Here is a 21455-nt window from a genome sequence, read left to right on the forward strand (position 1 = left end):
CCACTTATAATTTGAGTCACAACCATCACCATCGATCACATTTCACCGCTACTCAATTTTTTCAGCGACCACTTATAATTTGAGTCACAATCATCACTGCCTACTTTCATCCACCACTGATAACTATAATTTTAGTCACAACCATCATCGCCGATCACAAACCACAACTACTCAATTTACTTTCACTGACCACTTACAATTTCAGTCACAACCATCACCACCATTAATCCGCAACCACCATCCTCAGCACAACTACACCTATCGTTATTGCTAATCACCAAAATCAATCGTCATCATCATTTGCAATCATCTCTACTGTCAATTATTACATCCACTAATTACTATCAATAATTATCACCATTAATCAACAATATACAACACTAATCATCATCATCGACCCCCATCAGCTATCACTTTTATTATACTACTAATTATCTAGCATCACTATAATTAGTCATTATTATGAATCATTTATCATAAGATACTACTCATAACCATCATCATTAATCAAATATTATCCCAAATTGCCACTATTATATTCTAGGTGTTTTGATGATCCTCACAAATGCAGAGTCTAACAAGGGACCAGATCCAGGAAAGGGTCGTCGGTGTTGAGACTGATGAAAGGGGTAATGAATTAATAAACTCACCATAAGGATTATTTATTTGTCTTCATTAAAAAGGGAAAAAAATTTATATTATGGTGGTGTTTTGATGATCCTCACAAATGCAGGGACCTGGTCCTTGACAAAGTTCTCTCCATTAGATGCATAATAGGGTACAACTGTAAAGTTGTCTCATTAGTTAGTGGTTGGTGAGGCCCCAACATACCGAACCAATCAAAATGGACTAGGATGTTTTTCCAACGGGTAGTAATCTTTATGGTTGATATTTTCAACATGACTAACACCATGTTAAAGTCATTCATTCAAAGGAGGAGTCAGGTAGCAAACCTTTTAGGAACTCTCAAAGAACCAGCAAGGGACCTGGTCCAGGAAAGTATGCGAATGAAAAATGGACGAAAAGACAGGTGTCAATAGGCTGCCAACTGATGTGGTTGGTTCACAACCTTTCATGACGCAGACTTTCAGCCAATGGCCTCGTTCCAAGGGTTTGTGTCCATTTTAATATAGTCTCTTCTCCATTACAAAAACACGAGATTTTGGCAAACAAAAATACACAAACTTTAAAAGGAAAACTCATCTTTAAGTTAGAACAATACTCATACTCAATAAAAGGATCTGATATAGTGGTGAAACATCTTTACCGAGTTTGATTTTTGTGTCTATCATTTTATAAGTTTTTGAAACCTGAAAATTCTCAAGAACTCTTGCAAAGGCTAACAAAAGGTGAAGAATCATCCTTAAGAGCAACAAGGACCTGATAGAGCTGAAGTTGTCTAGTTATTTTAGGAATATATTGTCACGATCCAAATCGTCGTGATCGGCACCCACACTAACACTTCGGTGAGAGAACCACTACTACCATCCAACTAAAGCAAATAATCTAAAACTAAGGTATTTAAGTTACAAAAGTAAGTTAAATAAACTAAAATAATGTGTAAAATACGCCTAGAACCTAAAAGTCAATGTACCAAAACTCTAACAGTGACAAGTCTATGAACAAAGGGTACAACCCCAAAAACTAAACAACACCTTAACAATAGTCTGAGTCCGAAAAGAGTGGACTTAAACAAAAGAGAACTCAAGGCAGCCCAGAAGAACAAGCTCACCCTTGAATTCAAAACGATTACCGATCTCCTAAGTGAGGTCTGTCAACAGTCGCGTGAAGATGCTTTGTACTCAACAAAAATAAGAGCAAGTGCAGAATTAGTACAAAACCACTGTGTACTGGTAGGATCACGCGGCTATCCCACTAGTATAATATAAACAAGTCAATACATCATTATAAGACATGCATAAATATATCAAGATATTCAATACTATCATAAGAATCAACATCACAATTCACATGTTTCATCACATAGTTGGTCCTCTCACGGAACCCAAAGTCAAACTGTTAGCATGCCGTAACATGGAAATTCGATCCAATTTTTATGTCGAGACGTGGTAACCGATCCCAGTTAGCATGTCGTAACGTGCCAATCTAATCCAATTTTTATGCCGGAACGTGGAAACTGATCCCAGTTAGCATGCCAAAATGTGGTAATTCGATCCCAATTACACATCACAATAACACATCAAGATCACACATTTAAGTCATGGTTTTAATTTGAACATCTATGATCAATATTCAACATGCATATATATAAAAATATCACAATGAAGAGAGAATAAGTATATATCACACAATTATCATAGAATCACATTCATCACCTACCTCGAATCCAAGCTTGAATCTATCAAGGCACTTGAATCTTTCCTTTCCAGATTCTTTCCGCTTCTTCTAGGTCTACAACAAGTTGCTATATGCAAGGATTAACAATCAAAGGTCTAATTATTCGGATTACAATAAACCAAATAATCCTAGACCAAACCCAAGATCATAATACCCAAAAAAAGTTTCCGCCATAATTCTTAGATCAAAACCCTTCGTCATCGATAATAACCCAAGGAAATAGTTTCGACGGATCAAAAAATAGATTCGGGGAGTTAAAACCTTACCTTTAGTCTAAAAATGGTGAAAACTGTTAAGAAGTCGTCTAGGGTTGCCTCCTTAGTCCTAAAAGTCAAAAATACCAAATAGGGTCGTCTTAGGGTTTATAAGCGACTTTAAAACGTGTCTATCCTGCTTTAACAAACCCACCTCGCTGCAGCGCCGCTCTAGAGGCCAAAATCCCGCTGAGCAGCCCTGACGGAGGCAGAATGTAGCCCTTCACGAAAACATCATTTTAGGTAACTTTGTGTGCTCACACTTAGCATGAAGGCCTTTTCACAATTATGTGTTGTTGCAAGCATGTCTAATTAAAATTTAGAGGCCAAATTGAAACCTACCATGCTAAAATGACCGTCTTGTTTGTCTTGTTTGTTTGACTTGGTGTCTAGGACGGCCTTATATTCTATTTTGCCTAAACCCACCCTTTAAGAGTCCAATGTCTCTTGGACAATCAAGTTGGGTCGATTAGGCACCTTTTAGGTACGAAATGCATGTGGTGGTAGGGTAGGGGTAGTTGGCCCTATGGAGATGATGACATCGACTCAGGCTTGAAAGACAAACCTTGGTTTTTTTGTCCCTATACGGCAGCCTATCGAAAAATAAAAAGAAAAGTCGAGTGTTGATCCAAAAAGTCTCTTAGAGTCTCCCTTCCCTTTATCCCTTTATTTGTTTTGTTTAATTATATTTATTTTTTGGGGTTGAAATAAATTTGTTTGCTTATTTATTTGCCTCTTTTCTATCCCCTCGCTTATCTATAAATGAGACGATTCGCCGCGTTTAAAGCCGATTCGGCGCTATTTTTATATTACTTACGCAATTTTTTTCTATCTGTTCTCGTTTTTTTATTTAATGTTCATTTATTGTTATCACTTAGTTTTGCATGCTTAAATAATTAATTAGAAAATAAATTTATTTCTCAATTGTTTAATATTTTATCACATAGACTCGCATATTTAAATATTAATTATAATAATAATATAAGCTATTTGTTCGATTTGTTTATCACATAGTCTCGTATGTTAAAATAAATAAAAATAAACTTGATTGTTTATTTATTGCTATCACCTAGTATTGCATGTTTAAATTAATTAAAATAATAAAATGGTCTTATTTGTTTCATATTTCTTATCACCTAGCAAGCATGCTACTTAAATAAACTAATAAATGAAGTGACCATAATTGCTACTTGTAATCCCACATAGAGTGCATGAGATACGGCCGGGACCCATATTTGTGGACCTTGAGGGATGCTTAATACCTTCCCCTCGAGGTAATTTGAACCCTTACCCTGATCTTTGACTCGTTGACCTTAGCTAGACTTAGTTAGGTTAGACAGGTGACCTAACGCGCCTTAATTCGTTAGATGACGACTCCAAACTCAAAATCCCAAAAGAGTTGTTAGGTCGTGCACAAAACCCGTTTTTGCGAAAAATGGGGCGCGACAACCATATTTGTGATCTTATTAAGAAATTAAAATTAATTTGTTAAAATGGTTTGATTATCTCTAGGTAATTTATTAATCACGGATCAATATGCTTTTAATAAAAGATTACAATAAAAATATTTTATAAACGAAAAGAAAAAAAGGTCCTACGATAAAAAAAAAATAGGAAGAAAACTTTTTTTTTCTATATTTATTGACAAGATAATATGTTGCTAAGATTGTGAGATGATAATAATTTTAATACTTGATATGTAATGTATTTATTAACTAAATCATGGTTAGAAGTTTACTTTGAAAAATTAAATCTTAACCATTTATTTTAACCTATAATACGTGTCATTAATCTAAATAAGAACTTGGAGAAAATGGAGAGAAGAGAAATGGAGAAGAGCCGAATTCCTGCATTTTCCCCATGCTTTGTGTAGGATGAATTTTACTTTTTTATGCATTTATCATTTGTTTTCTCTTAAGGTTTGTTTTCTCTTTAAGGTTAAACAACTCAAACTGTTATAATTAGTTATTATTGATGGATAACGCTAAATGATCGAAAAAGTTGATCAAAAATTTAAAAAATGTATAATATTTTTTTATTTTAAAAACTAGTCTTTTTTTCATTTTTAAATTAAAAAATATTAAAATTAAAAATATAAAAATATTCAAAAAGATAAAATAACATAAATAAAATACTTGTCAAACAATTTTTCCTTTTGACAAAAGTATCCCACCTAAGGAGATCTTTTGCCTAATATTTTTAGGTACCATCACAAAGTCATAATACACACATATCAGTTGTCACAATAATATGCAATTGTCTTTGAGGGATTTGATTTCGTAGGCTATCATAAATGTTATTTTAGTTATATGACAAACGGAAAAAGGTCAAAAATACCCTTGAACTATTCGAAATAGCTCACATATACCCTTGAACTATATTTCGGCTCAAATATACCCTTCCCCTCAAACTATAGGGTCAAAAATATCCTTCTCATTAACAGGATCTGTTAAACGTCACTTAGATGCCATGTGGATACCACATGGCATCTAAGTGGCGTTTAACCGATTCTGTTAATGNCCCTCAATTTTCTCTATTTCCCTTAGAATTTAGAAACGATTTCATTGAAGAACATAAAACCTCTTTCCCTTAGAACTTATGTTTTTTGTGAAATCGTTCTAAGGAAATGGAGAAATGAGGAAAAGGGGTTCTATCTTCTTTAGTGAAATCGTTTCTAAATTCTACGGAAAATGGAGAAAATTGAGAGAAATTAGGGGTAAGTTTATTAGTCTGCGTGACATGAGTGGAACTCTATTGGCTTATGTGGCATGCCATGTGACATCCACATGGCATCTAAGTGGCGTTTAACCGATTCTGTTAATGAGAAGGGTATTTTTGACCCTATAGTTCGAGGGTAAGGGTATATTTGAGCCGAAATATACTTCAAGAGTATATTTAAGCTATTTCTGATAGTTCAAGGATCTTTTGGACCCTTTTCCATATGACATATATATATATATATATATATATANTTTCAACGAAAACAACAAAAAAAACCAATGAAAAACAATTTCTTTAAAAATGTGGAATATAACTTGCCCTAGGGAAAACAAATTCCTTAAGTGTCTCTCCTCCTCACCCACACAACACCCCTAACCCATCTCTTGACCATTCCCAACCCCACCCCTGCAACCTCATGAACCCCCTTCCACCCTATAGTGTTTTGCTAGGTTACATATGAATGTTCTTAAAAAAGTATTTCTGTATTTAGTTACCAAGCATTAGAAAATAAGTAAGAAATCTTACTATTTTCCAAGACAACATTTTCCTTCGTGCCAAACACACCCGTAACAAAGTTCAGAGCCACATCCTACAAGCCCTGTTATTTTTTCATTTCAGTGGAATTTACCAATAGATGTGATGCTTGTTCCTTTAAGCTAGCCAAGCTCAGCCTGTGAGTTCATGAATATGGCAACAAGCTAAATGAAGGCACATGAAAAATGACTCCACAACCACAAGTGAGAAGCAAGGTAAATTTATCAATTTTATTCACCTTTGTAGTAACTAATAAATGGAAGAAGAAGAGGAAATTAAAGCTCAAGGCTATGCACATCCAACTTTCAGTCATCAGTTCTCTTTGATAATTTACATTAGTTATACTTACAAAGAAGTATCTTCCAGTGGAAGCAAGTGTTAGTTGTCCTCAAAATTGATAAATTGGTCTGCGGTGTCTGGGCGAGGATGATGAAGCAGTGGCGGAGATAGGGTACTCACCATATTTTGTTGCTGTTTCCGATGCACTCTCAAAATCTACACATTTTCCATTATTTTCAACTGTTGGGAACCCAAGCTTGGATTTCAAATTAGACCATTCATTTGACACGTCAATTTTCTGGACCTCGTGGCTTATTGACTGCAACTGGTTCCGAAGTGTTTGATTGTAATCAAACAAACGATCATATTTAAGACGGAATTCTTCAAAGTTGTTCTTTAATTCCAACACGATAGCTCCTTCAGCTTGAGCCTTATTAGCCTTCATCTGATAATCCATTTTCAGTTTCTTCATGTTAGCTGTCAATTCTGCAACCTTACCCTGTAAAACTCTACGATGATCCTCCATATGCAATTTCCTTTCCTGAAGCATTTTTCTTTCAGCCTTGATAATCTTCCTAACAGATATGTTCTCCATTATTACAGGGTGCAATTTGTCCAACACCATCCATGCAAATAGTGAAAATCCTGCAAATCACAGGTTTAGCATTAAAAGCAAAGGGATTTGCAGAACGTGTTCGAGTATATTCATATGCACAACCTAGCTAAATGTTACTTCAATTGGCTATTGGAAAACTCCAGCTTCAGTTTTAGGTACTACATCCGTTAGTCAGTTTCAATTTCAATTTGTTTGCCTGGTTTTGACTCGGCACAAAGTTTAAGGAAGTAAAGAAACTTTTGAATCTTATAGTCTTAAGCAAAAGATATGTAGAATGAATCAAAATGTCCTTTAATCTGGTAGTCTGAAACATGGCATGAAGTAATTTGAAATTAAAGAGTTGCTGAAATGGGAAAGGGGCATTCTTTTTTAAAAGAACTAAAAAGAAAAGTAAGACAAACAAATTGAAACAAACTAGAGTAATACTTTTTGGAGGGACGGAGCACTTACCCTACTTGCTTGGTTAATCAAGAGATCTTCAGCAATTAGTGAGTCAATGTTATTAGACTGAACAATGAGAATCACATTCATTACTGGTGGATACGCGGGAAGCCATGTATAAGCTTCAAAGTCAATTAAGTTTCGCATCCCAATACAAAAGGATTCAACATGCTTTCATAAAAAATAACCTTTCTTGGACTTGTTAAAGATATCTGGGGGTCAGGTGAATTAACAAAGAACATATAAATGGCATCAGTTGTGGTTAGCAGTGGAGGCCAAATGCAGAAGAGTTACAATCAGCAGTTAAAGTAGATATATGCTAACCTAATGTAACTCTAAATTTATCCAGGTTTGCGACTAACTTTGCTATGGTGAAGCTCAGATAGACAAAGTTGACAGTTAGTATTGACTGAACTATATATGTTAAAGTTGTTTCTAATAAAAAGCAAATCTAAATTCCTCTTTGAAGCATTTCGTATCTGAATCAACTTGGTAGGGGCAAGGTCTACATACACTTTACCCTCCCCCTCCCCAGACCGCACTTTGTGAAATTACACAGGGTATGTTGTTGTTGTAGTATATCCTGAATCTTTCCAAAGCAATTCATCATCATGGCGTTGCCTTCTGAAAGTAATATTCTAGGTATTGTTTTGTCTAAGCTGCTTCTCTATGGATTTTGTATCAAAATTCAACAGCAAAACTGAACAAAGCAGGAAAATCTTCTTTTAGAGAACTGCTGTTACTCCATTTGTCTAGCCAGAAGAGTGTGTTTTCCCTGTTGCCAACTTGAATAGACACCTTACTAGTAAACTCTTGCCATAATTTGCTAATATGATTCCATGGACCAACACCATGTGATGATCTGTCGACCTTGTTATGCCAATTTATGTTCCCTCCATGCTTAGTTCTCACCACCTTCTTGAGAAAGCCTCGTCCTTTCTCCTTGGGCACTTTAGCCCATTTCACCAAATGAAACTTCGGTTGTGTGCTATTCCCTAATAACCTTCTTATTTTGTTTAATTGCTTGAGAACCTTACCTAGGATTGGAAACAAGGTCGTGAAATAGGTTGGAATGCTATCAAACAAACTATTCATCAAAATTAGAAAGGAATTCTGACTGTCACGTGACCAACCTTTTTTCAAACTTCTCAATCATTCATTGACATACTTGATTGCTTTTATATTTAGCTCCTAAGGTAGTCGGAAGAGTGCCTATGTCGCATCCAAGTACCTCTCTGCCAACTCCTGCATGACGTGCACTGTATTAACTGGAAATTGACTAATTCTCTTCAAGTTAAAGAGCAGGCCCGAGAGTATTTCAAACACAATAAGCAACATCTTCAGATGTCTCAGTTGGCCAGTTTTTGAGTTTCACAAAAGAACTGTGTATCATCAGCAAACAAGTGATGAGAAACTGAAATTTCTTCTCCTATTTTGGACCCTACTGTGAATCCCTTACCCATTGGTTCTGGACTGCTTTTTGTGTCATGCTATGAAAAGCTTCTGTGACAGAAATGGAAAGAAAAGAAGCACATGGTTACCTTGTGACAACTCTCTTTGAGATGGAAAGGATCCCACAGCTTCAACATTTACCAAAATGGAATATGACACAAAACTTAATCCATTTAAGCCAATTTTCTTTACAACCCATTTGCTGCAAGACGTTGAATAGAAATCACCAACAATCATTATCCCTTCTCCACATCAAGTTCACATAGAATTTCTGGTTCCCCTTATTTCATTCTCTAGTTCAGTACCTCATTTGCAATACGAGAAGCATCTATAATCTTCCTTCCTCTTAAGAAAGCATCTTGTTTATCAGAAACAAAATTTCTAAACTTTCTGCCAGCAGCTTAGATATAATGGGCCTAAAACTTTTAGATCGTCCGCACCCTTCTTATTAGGCACTACAATAAAGGAGGCACTGCAAGCTCTTGCAAAGCTGCAGGTCTACTGGAAGCATTCTGCTGGGCCTAGCATCCTTGGCTAAGCTGACTGTAATCAGCATTCTGATTCAGGTCTCGATTTTTGCTAACATCTCCCATTTCTCTTATCTAACCTTCCAAAATTCTCCTTATTCCATTCCTTATTTCTCCGCCTAACCTTTTTACCGTCTCCATAAGTACCTGATAAGGACGGCAAGTAACATCATAGTTCTCCCACTATTCTTTTAATTTCTCCATGAAGCCTTCAACCTAAAACCACATGTTCTCAAATTTGAAGTAACCCATTCTTTATATTCTAGCATCACTGGTTTAATCTGAGAGCATTATGATGTAATAGATTATTTGATATCTTTTAAAGGTCTCATTCCATTCAACTGATATCGAGAACCTATCATTCCTTGATGTTTCTGATCATATTTCTTCATTTGTATTCATTTCAGGCCAATATAATCCGGTAAAAATAAAACAGGATAATAAGTTTCCTATATATCTTACTAGCATAAAAAAATTTTGAGGGCTAAACGAATCATAGAAAGCATAGGACCTAAAGTAAATGTACTAACATGAATAAATTAGTTTTTTCAACTAATTAGTATTTCTTCTAAATATTTTCTTTTCTTTTTCGCCTCAAAGCAAGGTTTGCATGAATTCCAAGAAATTGAAGGTCTTTTGAGATAACTTCCTTTCATGTGATCTTAGGTCAGTCTCCATCTTTTTAACACTTACACAAACCATTTTTTCACACCCACAGACCGGGAAATCTAAAGGTCCACACAAGGACATGTTTAAACTATCTCATATGATCTACTTCTTATTTTTTACTCCATATATGCTTCTTGCACCTTCAGGAAGTGTGGTCATTTTTTGTCTTACCTAACAAGTATGACTGCATATCCATCTTAGCATCTAAATTTCTGTGAAACTCATTTTGCGGATGTGTTGGACTTTAGTATCCCAACATTTATTCTCATATCACATTGTTGGTCTTATAATTTTTCTATAGAACTTACTTTTCCTTCTAACAGATAATACCCCACTAACACTTCTCTATTTCAACCATCCTTTTAACTATTCCATTCAAGCTACTCCTACCAGAATTTAAAATCAAGGTTCCTCAAGCCATAGCCATGCCAATCAGTCAAATATATCTTTTTTTTCGGTTTCAACCCGCACTGTGGCCCAAGTAAATCTGAATTCACAGCAAAAACTCCCATATTGAGGGACACAGTGCTCCCTAACAAAGGCGACCCCATAGCGAATGGGACTAGAACCCAATACCTCTGATTAAGGATGAACGAGTACTTGTCATATCTCATTCCCAAACAAGTTGGAGTTGGCTACATAAATTCTCTATACTAGTTCCTCTCTATTATTTCATTCTAATACTAAAAAAACACGGTACTTTAGAAAGAGAAAAGAACACATCTAGGGGCTATGTAAAACTAAAGCAATTCTCTAAAATTACACTATTCAGTTACAGGTACTCCACATATAGATTCCAAAAGTTGTAAATCAAAATTCACTATAAAGCAATACATTCAACAAGGATTCTGTTTTCAGTATATAGAAAAAAAGAAAAAACAAGAAAAGGAGCATTACCCATGAGAGAAGATTGTAGAATTAGTAAATTGAGAGCAACCCCATCACTCCAATTGATGGGTCCATGAAACATCCTCAAGCTACATAAAATGGAGATACTTGTGTATACCCAATACACGAAAATGGCGAACATCAATATCCGTATCCATACAAACAAAGTGCTGTTTCTGCGAGACAAAGCCAGAAGAATTGGTTCTTGAAATTGGGTGTTGAAACAAATCCCCAAGTATACAAGTATTTCGCCCAATACAAGGGAGATAAGTATGCATAGTATAAGGTACGTGGCCAACATCGTTTGTTCAACTAAGCTAAGCTCCCATGGCGTTTATTTATTCAAATAGACAATTTGTCATCTAAAGCCCCTTTCCTCTCTTCTTTTTTGTTCTTTCACCTATTGCAAGGTGTTTGTTTAAGAAAAAACACATCTAAAGTTGGACATAATTTTTTTATTTAGATTTTTCAACTAAAATAAGTTTTACATATATTAGATTCTAAACTTGACTTTAAATATTAACTTTTGAACTCTAACTTTCATAATGCATAAACAGACACTTTAACTATCCAACTTTTAAATAAATAAGCACATGAGTCCTACATGACAAAATACACGTAGACATCACGTAGCACAAAAAATGATATGTAGGATGACATGTAAGACATGTGTGTTTATTTGTTCAACTTTACACAAGTTTAAGTGTCTACTTGTGCATACCCAAAGTTGAAGGGCATAAATGTAATTCGAAACCAAGTTAAATGACATATTTATGTATTATGCCAAAATTTAATGTGTTTGAAAAAATTGTCATATTATATTTACTACTATTTTGGCAATCAAGGAAAGAATTAAAAAATAAAAAGAGTGTAGTGTACTCTGTATTGTTGTTGCAACATAATAAATTAACGGATTATATGTTGTATTCTGAGTTAAAAAGACAAGAAAAAGTTATTTTAAAATCTAGGCATAATACATAAATATTCCTTTTAACTTGGATTCAAATCACATTTATGCCCTTCAACTTTGGGTGTGCACAAGTAAACATTTAAACTTGTATAAAATTGAATAAATAGACACACATGTCTTACATGTCATCTCACATGTCATTTTTTGTCATATGTGGTGTCCTACGTGTATTTTGTCATGTAGGACTCATGTGTTTATTTATTTAAAAGTTGGATAGTTAAAATATCTGTTCGTGCATTATGAAAATTAGAGCAAAGTTAAAATTTGAAGTCAAGTTTAAAGTCCAATATATGTAATATGCCTAAAATCTAATATGTGATATCCGATGTATTTTTCATATTCTCAATAACTTGAAGTATGAAATTTTAAAAAAAAAAGTGTATTCTTAATACTTTAACTCATTAATTATTTATATTTAGCATGGAAAGAACTTGTAAGAATTTTACAATTTTCATGTCATATATTCAAAAGAGGAGTGATGGGCAAGGCAAAACAGATTGTAAACAACAAATTATGTTATATTGGTTAAAGTCTTCGAATTATGCAGCTCACTCCACAACCCACTCGTCATCCTTGAGCTTGGACCAAGATAAAATATTTTGGACTCGTTTGGTTTGTATATAAGTTATGGTATGATTAGTTAAGATAGGATAAGTTACATTGAGATTATTTCTAATTGAGTTTTTTACTTTTTGTATTCAAGATAATATGTTTTGAATGAATTTTGAGAACAAGCGATTTATTTACAAACATACCATTCATGAATGTAAAATATGAGTATTTCAGAATAATTTATCCTGAAATTACTATACTATCCAATGAGAGGAATAATTTATCGTAATACTAATTATTAATTCCAAGATAAATTATTTCAGAATTGCCAATCTAACAAATGAATGGCACTATAACTTAATCTCAAAACTATTTGATGTTATCCTTCCCCAAAACGACCCAAGAATAAGAGTTTAAGGTAAGTAGGAGAAAGTGGGCATATATGCATTCTATGTTTACTCAACAAAAAAAAAAGAAAAAGAATGGAAGTAATGTAACATTATGTGAGATTGTTTTGCCTATACGTAAATAGTTCAATTATATAAGCTCCATCCATAATTGGAATATTATGTGATACATGGAGATGTAAAACAAAAGATCAAAACAAGACAATTGAAATAAAAAATGATACTGAACTACTATGTAATAACAAGTAGTATATGATAGTTATAAGACTAACAATATTATATTTATTTATATATAAAGTAAATGTTGGAACAATATTTGAAAATTCCAACATATGATGATAAAGTTAAGGTTAGTAAAACCAACAGAAGAGGATTGACTTTGCTACTTTGCAAAAACAACACTAGGGATAAGATTCAAGCAAGAAACTAAACAAAGATCAAATGATCTTTCTTGCTAAACCATGTTACAGAACATGATCTAATTTAGGTTACAAACAAGAACTTCAAATCTGCCTCTGTTAGTTTCCCCAAGGCCTCAGAAGAGCCACCGACCGTCCTGAACAAAACATCAATATTGGACAATCAACACATCATAGAGAGAACATAGTAGTAAAATCGGAAGCCAAGTGTAAAACGGTATAGGCCAATAATCTGTCCAAACGAGATTTGAAGGAAGAAGCATTTATCATTTCGACTTATATGAACGAGAAAGAGCTCTCTCCATGTTCCAAGTTTTAAGAAGATAAAAAAGAGTGTATGGCCCTACTCCAATCCTTAGCTCAACTGTCTTAATGATTATTTGTCAACTTCTGACAACAATATCTAAGTCTCTGACCATAACGCTCCATTTAAAACTCATCTCAGCCCAATGTTATATCTTATTGAGAGCACAAAATTATCTCGATTCTCTTAATTTATCTTGAAATAATTTCTGAAGAAAACGCATCAAAATTACTCAAAAGTTTCAAGTCATCAAATTAATTTCTTTGATTACCCATGCTACTAGAACAATGAAGTTAGAGAAACTTACCCTTCAAAAACTAGCTCCTTCTTCTCTTGCAACTTTAAGATCCTCTCTTCGATTGTATTCTCAATCACAAATCTCACAATCCTAGAAATGAGAAAACAACAATTAGCTCCCTTCATTGGTATAGCTGGTTAAAGAAATACAAACACACACCTGATTGGTTTATACTGCCCTATTCGATGGATTCTATCTTGGGCTTGCCGCTCCACAGCAGGATTCCACCAAGGATCCATCAAGAAAACCTAGTAAAGTGCAAGAGGAGAGCAACACGTCAAATAAAAGTAATCCTGGTCATTCAACGAAAACTTGCACGTCCCAAAAAAACATTTGTTCTTTAGGTGCACAGCAAAGGAAGTTAAAATATCCCAAACAAAAATAAATATTTGGAGCCTGAAGAGAAGGAGGAATCCAACAATAGATTCAAACCACAAAGTATTTGACAAGATGTGAAGAATATGCATTGACAGAGAACGAAAAGAAAAACTTTACTTGTGATGCCACTGTAAGATTGAGGGCAACACCTCCAGCTTTCAAGCTCATAAGGAATATCCTGCAATCTGGATCCTCGGTGAATCTTGTAATTGCAGAATCTCTGGCAGTCATAGACATGGATCCATCTAATTGAACACAACTGACGCCCGACTGCCAAATGCACACAAGACATGTTTTTGGTTGTCACTACTGATGGCAACAAGAGGGACATGTGTGGAAGGGGATAAAGAAAACATATCTTACCTTCTGTAGAGAATAGTGTATCAGATCCAAAAATGATGTGAATTGACTGAAGACTATTGCTTTCGCAGAACCATCTATTTCAATCATGAACCTTATTTCTTCTCTCTAGAACCAATAAAACAAGCAGCAATGAGAACAAAGCATAGTGGTTATTCTTACCATAACAGAGATACCATAGATATTCACAAGAAAGGCATTAGAAGAGTTTAAGCAATAATGTCAAAGGATATAAATAAGATTGAGACCACAACAAGAACTTATTAATCATCAAATAATTTCCCCTAAAAGTGGGGGTGTTATTGATGCAACATTTCCAATGGTAAGCAAACTCAATTAGTTTCTACTCAAAGTGGGGGTGGTATTTGATGCAACATTTCCAATGGTAAGCAAGACTTCAATTAGATCATGTATTACCCATTTTGCTCACAACCAAACTTGACAATGATCAATTATCCTAGGTGCATATCAAGCAAATTCACCAAGGTACAACATCCAGAAACACTGAATGCGTAACATCTTGATCCTATTGCTAAGTTAGATGGCATGGGAGCCTTAGGAAACATATTTAATTCCTGCAAATGATGCAATTTTGCGGCCTCTTGAACTCTTAGTGAGAGGAAAATAATAAAATAAAGAAACATATAAAGACGGGATAAGATATATTTATTGATTGAGAAGTAATTGAATACCAAAGCCTCTATTTTTGTGCTTGTCTGGAAATTGTCAAGATGAATTCTGTTCAGTATACTCGAGGACCTAAACCCTTTGATAGTAGCTTTAGATTTCTGATCCCCCTTATCATTTGCCGTGAAATCCACTGTAAGTGGTTTAGAACATGAAGGGCATGAAACTTGTCCCACACTTGCAGAAAAATCTATTAGACATGACTTGCAAAAGACATGTGTGCAAGAAGTAACCTGCAACAATCAAATGAGGTGCACATTTTATAAGAGAGTTGGTTCAAACTTCAAACAACAGAACAATGTAAAAGAATTCATAGCATCTTTTCTTAGATTGTCAAAAAATAAGGTACATGAATTAAATCATGAAATCCACAAGTTTTATGGAAGTCCTTTTAGGTGTTTAAAGGCATTCCTAAAAGCATTTCTAGTTAAATATTAAGGTCTTCCATATGGTGCTGGAGAAGAACTTGTAGAAGTTCAGGCACTTAAAGAAGGCTTAAGAAGCTATTGTGTAGCTTTTGAAAAGACATCGTAGATGTAAAAGCAGAGAAATATGGCCACATTAAGATTTGAAATATCCATCATATAATACATGAAATATTAATGTAGTACAAGTAGGAACTCCGTCGAATTCAACTTTAAAGAATTATCAAGTTTCCTAGTGACCCTTGCTTCTTTCTTTTTTTTCTTTCTTTACTACTTTTTATTTCTTTTCTCAGGGAAGGGAGAAAGGGTGCAACTCACAACGGGATCTTCTACTGGATCATGACATAAACCACATAGTTGTTCAACAGAGCCGGCATCATTCGTGCTTCCTCTTCTAGCCAAAGCAGTACTTGAGTATACCACAAGGTAAGGATGATCAACTGCCTGCGGTCAGATAAAAAAATAAAATAAAATCCATCAAATATAAGCAATTTTTTCTAAGTTATCACTTTTGAGATAAAATCATGCACAGATAATAGAAAGTCAAATTGTGAGCTTAAGTACAAGAATTTAACTGTTTATTTCTTTAAGGACCTAAAATTATTAAGGAAGTTCAGATTCAGAAGATGCAAACAGAGAAGGCAAGGTTTGTATACAAGGTCATATACTAGAGAATAACATCCCAAATATGGAAAAACGTAGCCAAGACACGCTAAAAACAGTGAACTATCAGAGTAACCACTTGCAATCACAAAGGAGACTAGTGAAGTCAAAGTTCGCTGTTTCTCTTGTGTGGCAATTTTTTATTCAAGGAATTAAAGATAAGAAATATAAAATAGATACTTTAATATGCAGAGTTTCAGAAAAAAAACATATTTTTAGATATACTTATTCAACGCAATTTCTTAAGGACCATTCAACTAAACTGGATAATTCGGGATTGTATCCCAAAAGGTTAAATTATTAGTAAGGGGATTGTAGGAAAAATTGGAATCCTTGTCTAACATTTCACCATACTGGACCACAGATCAGGTTGGGTTTCTATAATCCAAACCAACACCGTCCACAATGTCAAATGAGGACAAGGAGTTCAGGATGACACTGGGTTTGCCAGTAGTGGTGATGGTGAACTGGCGCAAATAACACTGGTGCAAAGATTCTGTCAATTATTTAACTTCAGCTTATGTTAGGGACATGGTTATGCCCATTGTCAACAAGGGTAAGCCAGATCTTACGAAGAAGGTTATGCCTGCTGTCATTGTTCGCAAGCCATGGCATAGAAAAGGCTTTGTTAACATGTACCTTGAAGATAATGCTGTGATGATTGTGAGTCCAAAGAGTGAAACGGAAGGGTCTGCAATTACTTCCCAATTGGGAAAGAGTGTGCTGATCTTTGAACCTAGGAACGCTAGTGTGCTGCCAATGCATTTGTGTAGAAGTATATTTTTCCAAGTAATTTGTAATTCAGTTTTTGATGGTTTATCTAAGTTTTTGGACATCTAAGGGTTTTGTCTTGGTAAGAATTATTTGCTCTGAGTTTTGCAGTACTAAAAGGTTTTCACCCATTAACAACATCAAATATTTCATTTCCATGGTCGTTCTTTTACCACAATTTGTGTAGAAATATTGATATATTTCTTTATAAGGAAAAACAATACATCAGATCCATTTTTGAAGGTTAACAATGAACCTATAGCAGCAAGACAGATTGTCATTCACAACTAAAACCAAATACAAGCAGGTACCATTACATTATTCAGAACAGTTCAAATTGAAAGCACGATCCAATACCTGTCGCAGGCGTGTGAGTAGATCAAAAATGTGAGCATAGTTATTCATCAAAGTACCAGCTTGAATGTATCTGCAACAAAGTACATCAGAAAGAAACAGTATAGTGATAAGAAGAAGGTGAAATAGCTAGTATTGAGCACTTTCGACGAAAATATTTCCACGAAGAAGCCAAGGAGTGTCAATACACACACACACACACACACACACACACACCATGAGCCGTCCCATTAAAACAAATTAAATAAGAACATTACCTCTAGCAGATAGAGAGCAACAAAAAAACAAAGATGACATTCAAACAAGAAAGTGTCTAGTTGCATAGACATACGTATTAAATTGTGCCTGGCTTTCATTGTACAGTGATGTGTAGTAGTCTTCTTCTTTAACATCCAAAGAATCTTTCCGCAAAGTAACCTGAACGCAAAAGTAACTAACAGACTGAGTGGAGAGAAAATGATTATCAACTCGAGCACTGGGTTGATGTGAACCAAAACTTACAATCCTTGGAGGAAGTGCAAGATCAGCAGCCCTTCCCTTTTTAGTACGTCTCAGCAATATGCTTTTCAAAATTTTGTGTTTCAACAAAACCATCGCATCTCTACCAGTCCCACGATTCCCTTGATTCTGTATGGGTGAGGCAATATACTAGAGACAGAAAACATATCAAACGTCTCGATGTTAGCAACATTTTTTATTGGAAATAACAGGAAGCACCAAAATAAGTAAATCAATTTGATAACTTACTCTGTTCCACCAGCAGAAGTGCCGAATAGATTTGTGGGGGCAATGTGGGCACTCGGATGAGCTAAAATAAATACAAGCATAAGATGGAACAAACGAGATTTCAAAATGGTGACAATGAAAAGAGATTCAAGTAAGAAAGATTTCAACCGTCATTGAAAATTCATGATTCAAAGACAAATTCTGTGGTAAAAATGAACAAATATAACAGAGTAAAATCTTGAGAAATATGTTAGTTCTCCAACCAACTTAGATGCAAAGATCAGAAAGAAACTTTTAAGTCTACCTATAGTCCAGAACTCTGCAATCACAATCTTTGCAGAAGTAGTACGAGTAAGGAACGATTTGCAGGAAACGCACCTGTCCAAAAGTGAGGATGTATTAATTTCAGAGAATGAAGATGCCAATTATGTTAGCCACAAAAGAACATTAATCCCAAGAAACTTACAAGTGAGTATAGCTCTCCTACACGGTTCTGGAGGGGAGTACCACTTAAGGCCCACTTATAAGAAGATTCTAGCGCAAGAATAGCTCTTGTAGTGTTGGAGCGTCTATCTTTTACATAATGGGCCTATGCCACAAAAGTGCAATCAGTTAAAAAAATGCAGATGAAGAGTGCACATAAAAGTTTCATGTCATGAGAAATTGAGTATTCAATGTGCTTTAGGACAAAGAGAAACTTTTACCTCATCCAAAATGATACGATTCCATTTCACAGAGTGCAAAATTGACTTCCTCATGGACATATCTTGACCAGCACAGGCTGAATCATCAACAGAACCAGCATCAGTCTCACTTTTGCGCTTTATTCCCTTGCCACTGCCTCTTTTACCCGTATCAACCTTTGAATCACCTTCAATATGATCCTTTTTCAGCTTTGACGGTTTTCCTCCAGGCTTGCTCTGCTGCTTTGATTGTTTAGCCGTTTTAACAGCATCTGGTCCACAAAAGTACTTCTGGTGAACAGAAAGCTTTTGTTCATAAAAAGACTTTCCACACCACTGACATTTTTCTTTTGGTGGCATCACATTTTTCCGGTACTCAGCCTCCACTGTGGAATATGTAGTGATGACAAAATCATATTCTGCAAATTTGTCAATATTCTTCACCCTGTTAGTGCCATGATAAACTAAAATTTTGTTGCTTCCTTTAGTGGTGAAACGGTCAATCTCACTGACCCACTGAATCACAGCAACAACGGGACATATGACTAGGGTTCCTTTCACGACAGGGAGCTGCTGGGAAGTACAAGGGGCAGGTGAGAGCAAACTGGAACCAGAAATTGCTTGCCCTAGTTCGCGTTTAGCAAGCACAAGAGCTATGGCTTGAACAGTTTTCCCCATCCCCATTTCATCAGCAAGAATACCGCCTCTAGCAGTAGATTCTTCTTGCTTCAACGCCCAAGTCAACCACTCTTTCTGGTACCTCAGCAAGGGCATGATCAAATCAGATGGTGGCTGAGCAGTTTCAGTTACCAACTCATCCTGACTATTGAAGTCAGGATCATTTGGATAGTTTTCAGCCATCCAACTATCGTTTTCTTCTTCCCAGATCTCCCACAGCAAAGTGGGTCTCTTCTTTTGATTCTTTACACGAATCTTCTTCCTATCCTCTATCCTCCCTATCAATTGAAGGTAGCCAGCATCTACTTCACCACCCCCTCCTACTTCATTCATTACCCAATCTACATTTTCCTCTTCTTCTCCATGATCTTCTTCTGTTTCAATCTTCTTTTTGCCCCGATTTCTTTTTTTTCTATTGGAATATACCACTTCCTCAGTTAAATTAACCACTTCATCAGCTACATCTGCATATATGATTAAGAAAATTAGTACAATCACATAATTAACCTCTTGCATTCACTATTTAACACACATTCACATTTGTCTGCATGAGGTTTTGCCTAAGGTTATCCAATAGGTATCACACATCAGTGATAAGAAAGTCCCAGCACACTATTAAAATTTCACTATAGTTGCAACAGTTAAAAAAAGAAGACCAAATTGAAGGCATATTAGTTATGTCTCATAAGCAAATTATATTTGCATGAATAATAAAATTTATATGGGTTACCTTCATCACTGCTTCCAATGTAATCAGAATCCGAGGACATAGAAAGAAGGTAATCCTCATCAGAGCTGTCCTGATATTGGCGGCGCTGTTTTCCTAATTCACAATTCACATCAAGTAAAACCACATCATTTACCTTTACATACAACACATACTTGATATAGATATGTATAACATATACCATCTGAGAGAAATGCTTTATCACACACAAAAAAAATTAAAATTAAAACTTTTAAACAAATTAGGCCTTTATCAAAAAAAAAAAAGTTCTTTTAGGAAAAATGACGTAGAAGATAACCGTTAAAGACTCCGACATCGAAAATGGAATGGGCAATTGATAAAAGAAAATGTAAATTCCTCCATACCAAACACAACCTAAAAAAATCTCATTTCACTTTAGCAATCAGTAAAATTCTAGCAAAAAAGCAGCAAATTCGCATTTTACTCGAGAAATCCATAAAATTCAATCAAAAAAACGCAAAATTCACATAAAAAGAACAAAAAGAAAAGTATGATCGCACATGTATGGAGCAGCAGAAAACATAAAAGGAAAGATTTTTCGATGAACCTTTGGCGGAAGACGAAGAAGGACGAGAACGGAGCTTCATTGATTAGGGTTTTGCAGAGAAAAGGGGGGAGAAAACACTCAACAGTAGTAGTAGTGTGAACAGTGTATCTCTTCACCTGAAGAGAGAGAATGTTGTTGTGTGTTGAGTAAGACATTTGTGCGGCGGGAAAGGCATATATATAGCCACAATTGTTATGCTAAAAAGGATTGACCACTTAAGTATTAGCAATCTATAAACTTGACCAACTTTTAAATCTAAATTTGACTAAATTTTAATTTTTGGACTTAAGCTATTTATTAAATTGATTAACTTTTAAATGTATATTTATGGATTTTAGCAATTTAAATTTGAACAACTTTAAAATCTTAATTTTAGGATTTTAGCAATTAATGAATTTGACTAAATTTTAGGATTTTATCCATTAATAAATTTGACTAACTTCTTTTTTAATAACCAAAAATTCGTTTGTGATCCGCCACCCTGTGGACCAATCACAACCTTCTAAACTTGGTATATAATAGTCCCACCTCTCTACTCTTCTCCACTTAAATATCGAGTTTCACTTTGCATGGTGTGGGGCTTGAATGTGCGACCTAAGTTGCAAATCCTCCACCTTTAACAATTTGTAAATTTGACTTACTTTTAAATTTAAATTTCCTGATTTTAGCAATCTATAAATTTGATCAATTTTGTTAGTAAAAAATTTTCAGAATTTCATAATTTAAATTTGATCAATTTTTAGATC

General features: G+C 34.9%; 2 protein-coding genes across 2 annotated transcripts; both read right to left on the minus strand.

Moving 5' to 3' along the window:
- Nucleotides 1-6071: 6071 nt before the first annotated feature.
- Nucleotides 6072-11167, minus strand: LOC107018872. Its single transcript, XM_015219457.2, has 2 exons — nt 10749-11167; nt 6072-6791 (listed from the first exon to the last, which is right to left on the minus strand). Exons 1-2 carry the CDS (start codon nt 11038-11040, stop codon nt 6256-6258), a joined length of 828 nt encoding a protein of 275 aa, XP_015074943.1. The 5' UTR covers nt 11041-11167; the 3' UTR covers nt 6072-6255.
- Nucleotides 11168-12924: 1757 nt separating this feature from the next.
- LOC107020828 (DNA repair protein RAD16-like) lies at nt 12925-20874 on the minus strand. The gene is made up of 16 exons (XM_015221339.2): nt 20710-20874; nt 20145-20237; nt 18758-19878; nt 18520-18642; nt 18358-18431; nt 18075-18135; nt 17829-17975; nt 17659-17744; nt 17331-17400; nt 15858-15983; nt 15120-15347; nt 14431-14535; nt 14185-14337; nt 13849-13937; nt 13699-13779; nt 12925-13224 (listed from the first exon to the last, which is right to left on the minus strand). The coding sequence occupies exons 1-16, from the start codon at nt 20747-20749 to the stop codon at nt 13152-13154; spliced, it is 2670 nt and encodes an 889-aa protein (XP_015076825.1). The 5' UTR covers nt 20750-20874; the 3' UTR covers nt 12925-13151.
- Between the last annotated feature and the right edge of the window lie 581 nt (nt 20875-21455).

Source organism: Solanum pennellii, chromosome 5 (assembly GCF_001406875.1).
Source record: "Solanum pennellii chromosome 5, SPENNV200".
Classification (NCBI taxonomy): Eukaryota; Viridiplantae; Streptophyta; class Magnoliopsida; order Solanales; family Solanaceae; genus Solanum; species Solanum pennellii.

Bases quoted from the DNA above. Each gene is read 5' to 3' on its own strand.
- LOC107018872 (XM_015219457.2), bottom strand. From the start codon at position 11,040: ATGTTGGCCACGTACCTTATACTATGCATACTTATCTCCCTTGTATTG. The intron at 6,792-10,748 runs GTAATGCTCCTT...TGTGATTTGCAG, and splicing joins TCTACAATCTTCTCTCATGG to GATTTTCACTATTTGCATGG.
- LOC107020828 (XM_015221339.2), bottom strand. From the start codon at position 20,749: ATGAAGCTCCGTTCTCGTCCTTCTTCGTCTTCCGCCAAAG. The intron at 15,348-15,857 runs GTGAGTTGCACC...TGATTGTTGCAG, and splicing joins ATCCAGTAGAAGATCCCGTT to GTTACTTCTTGCACACATGT. The intron at 14,338-14,430 runs GTAAGATATGTT...TGCATTTGGCAG, and splicing joins TACACTATTCTCTACAGAAG to TCGGGCGTCAGTTGTGTTCA.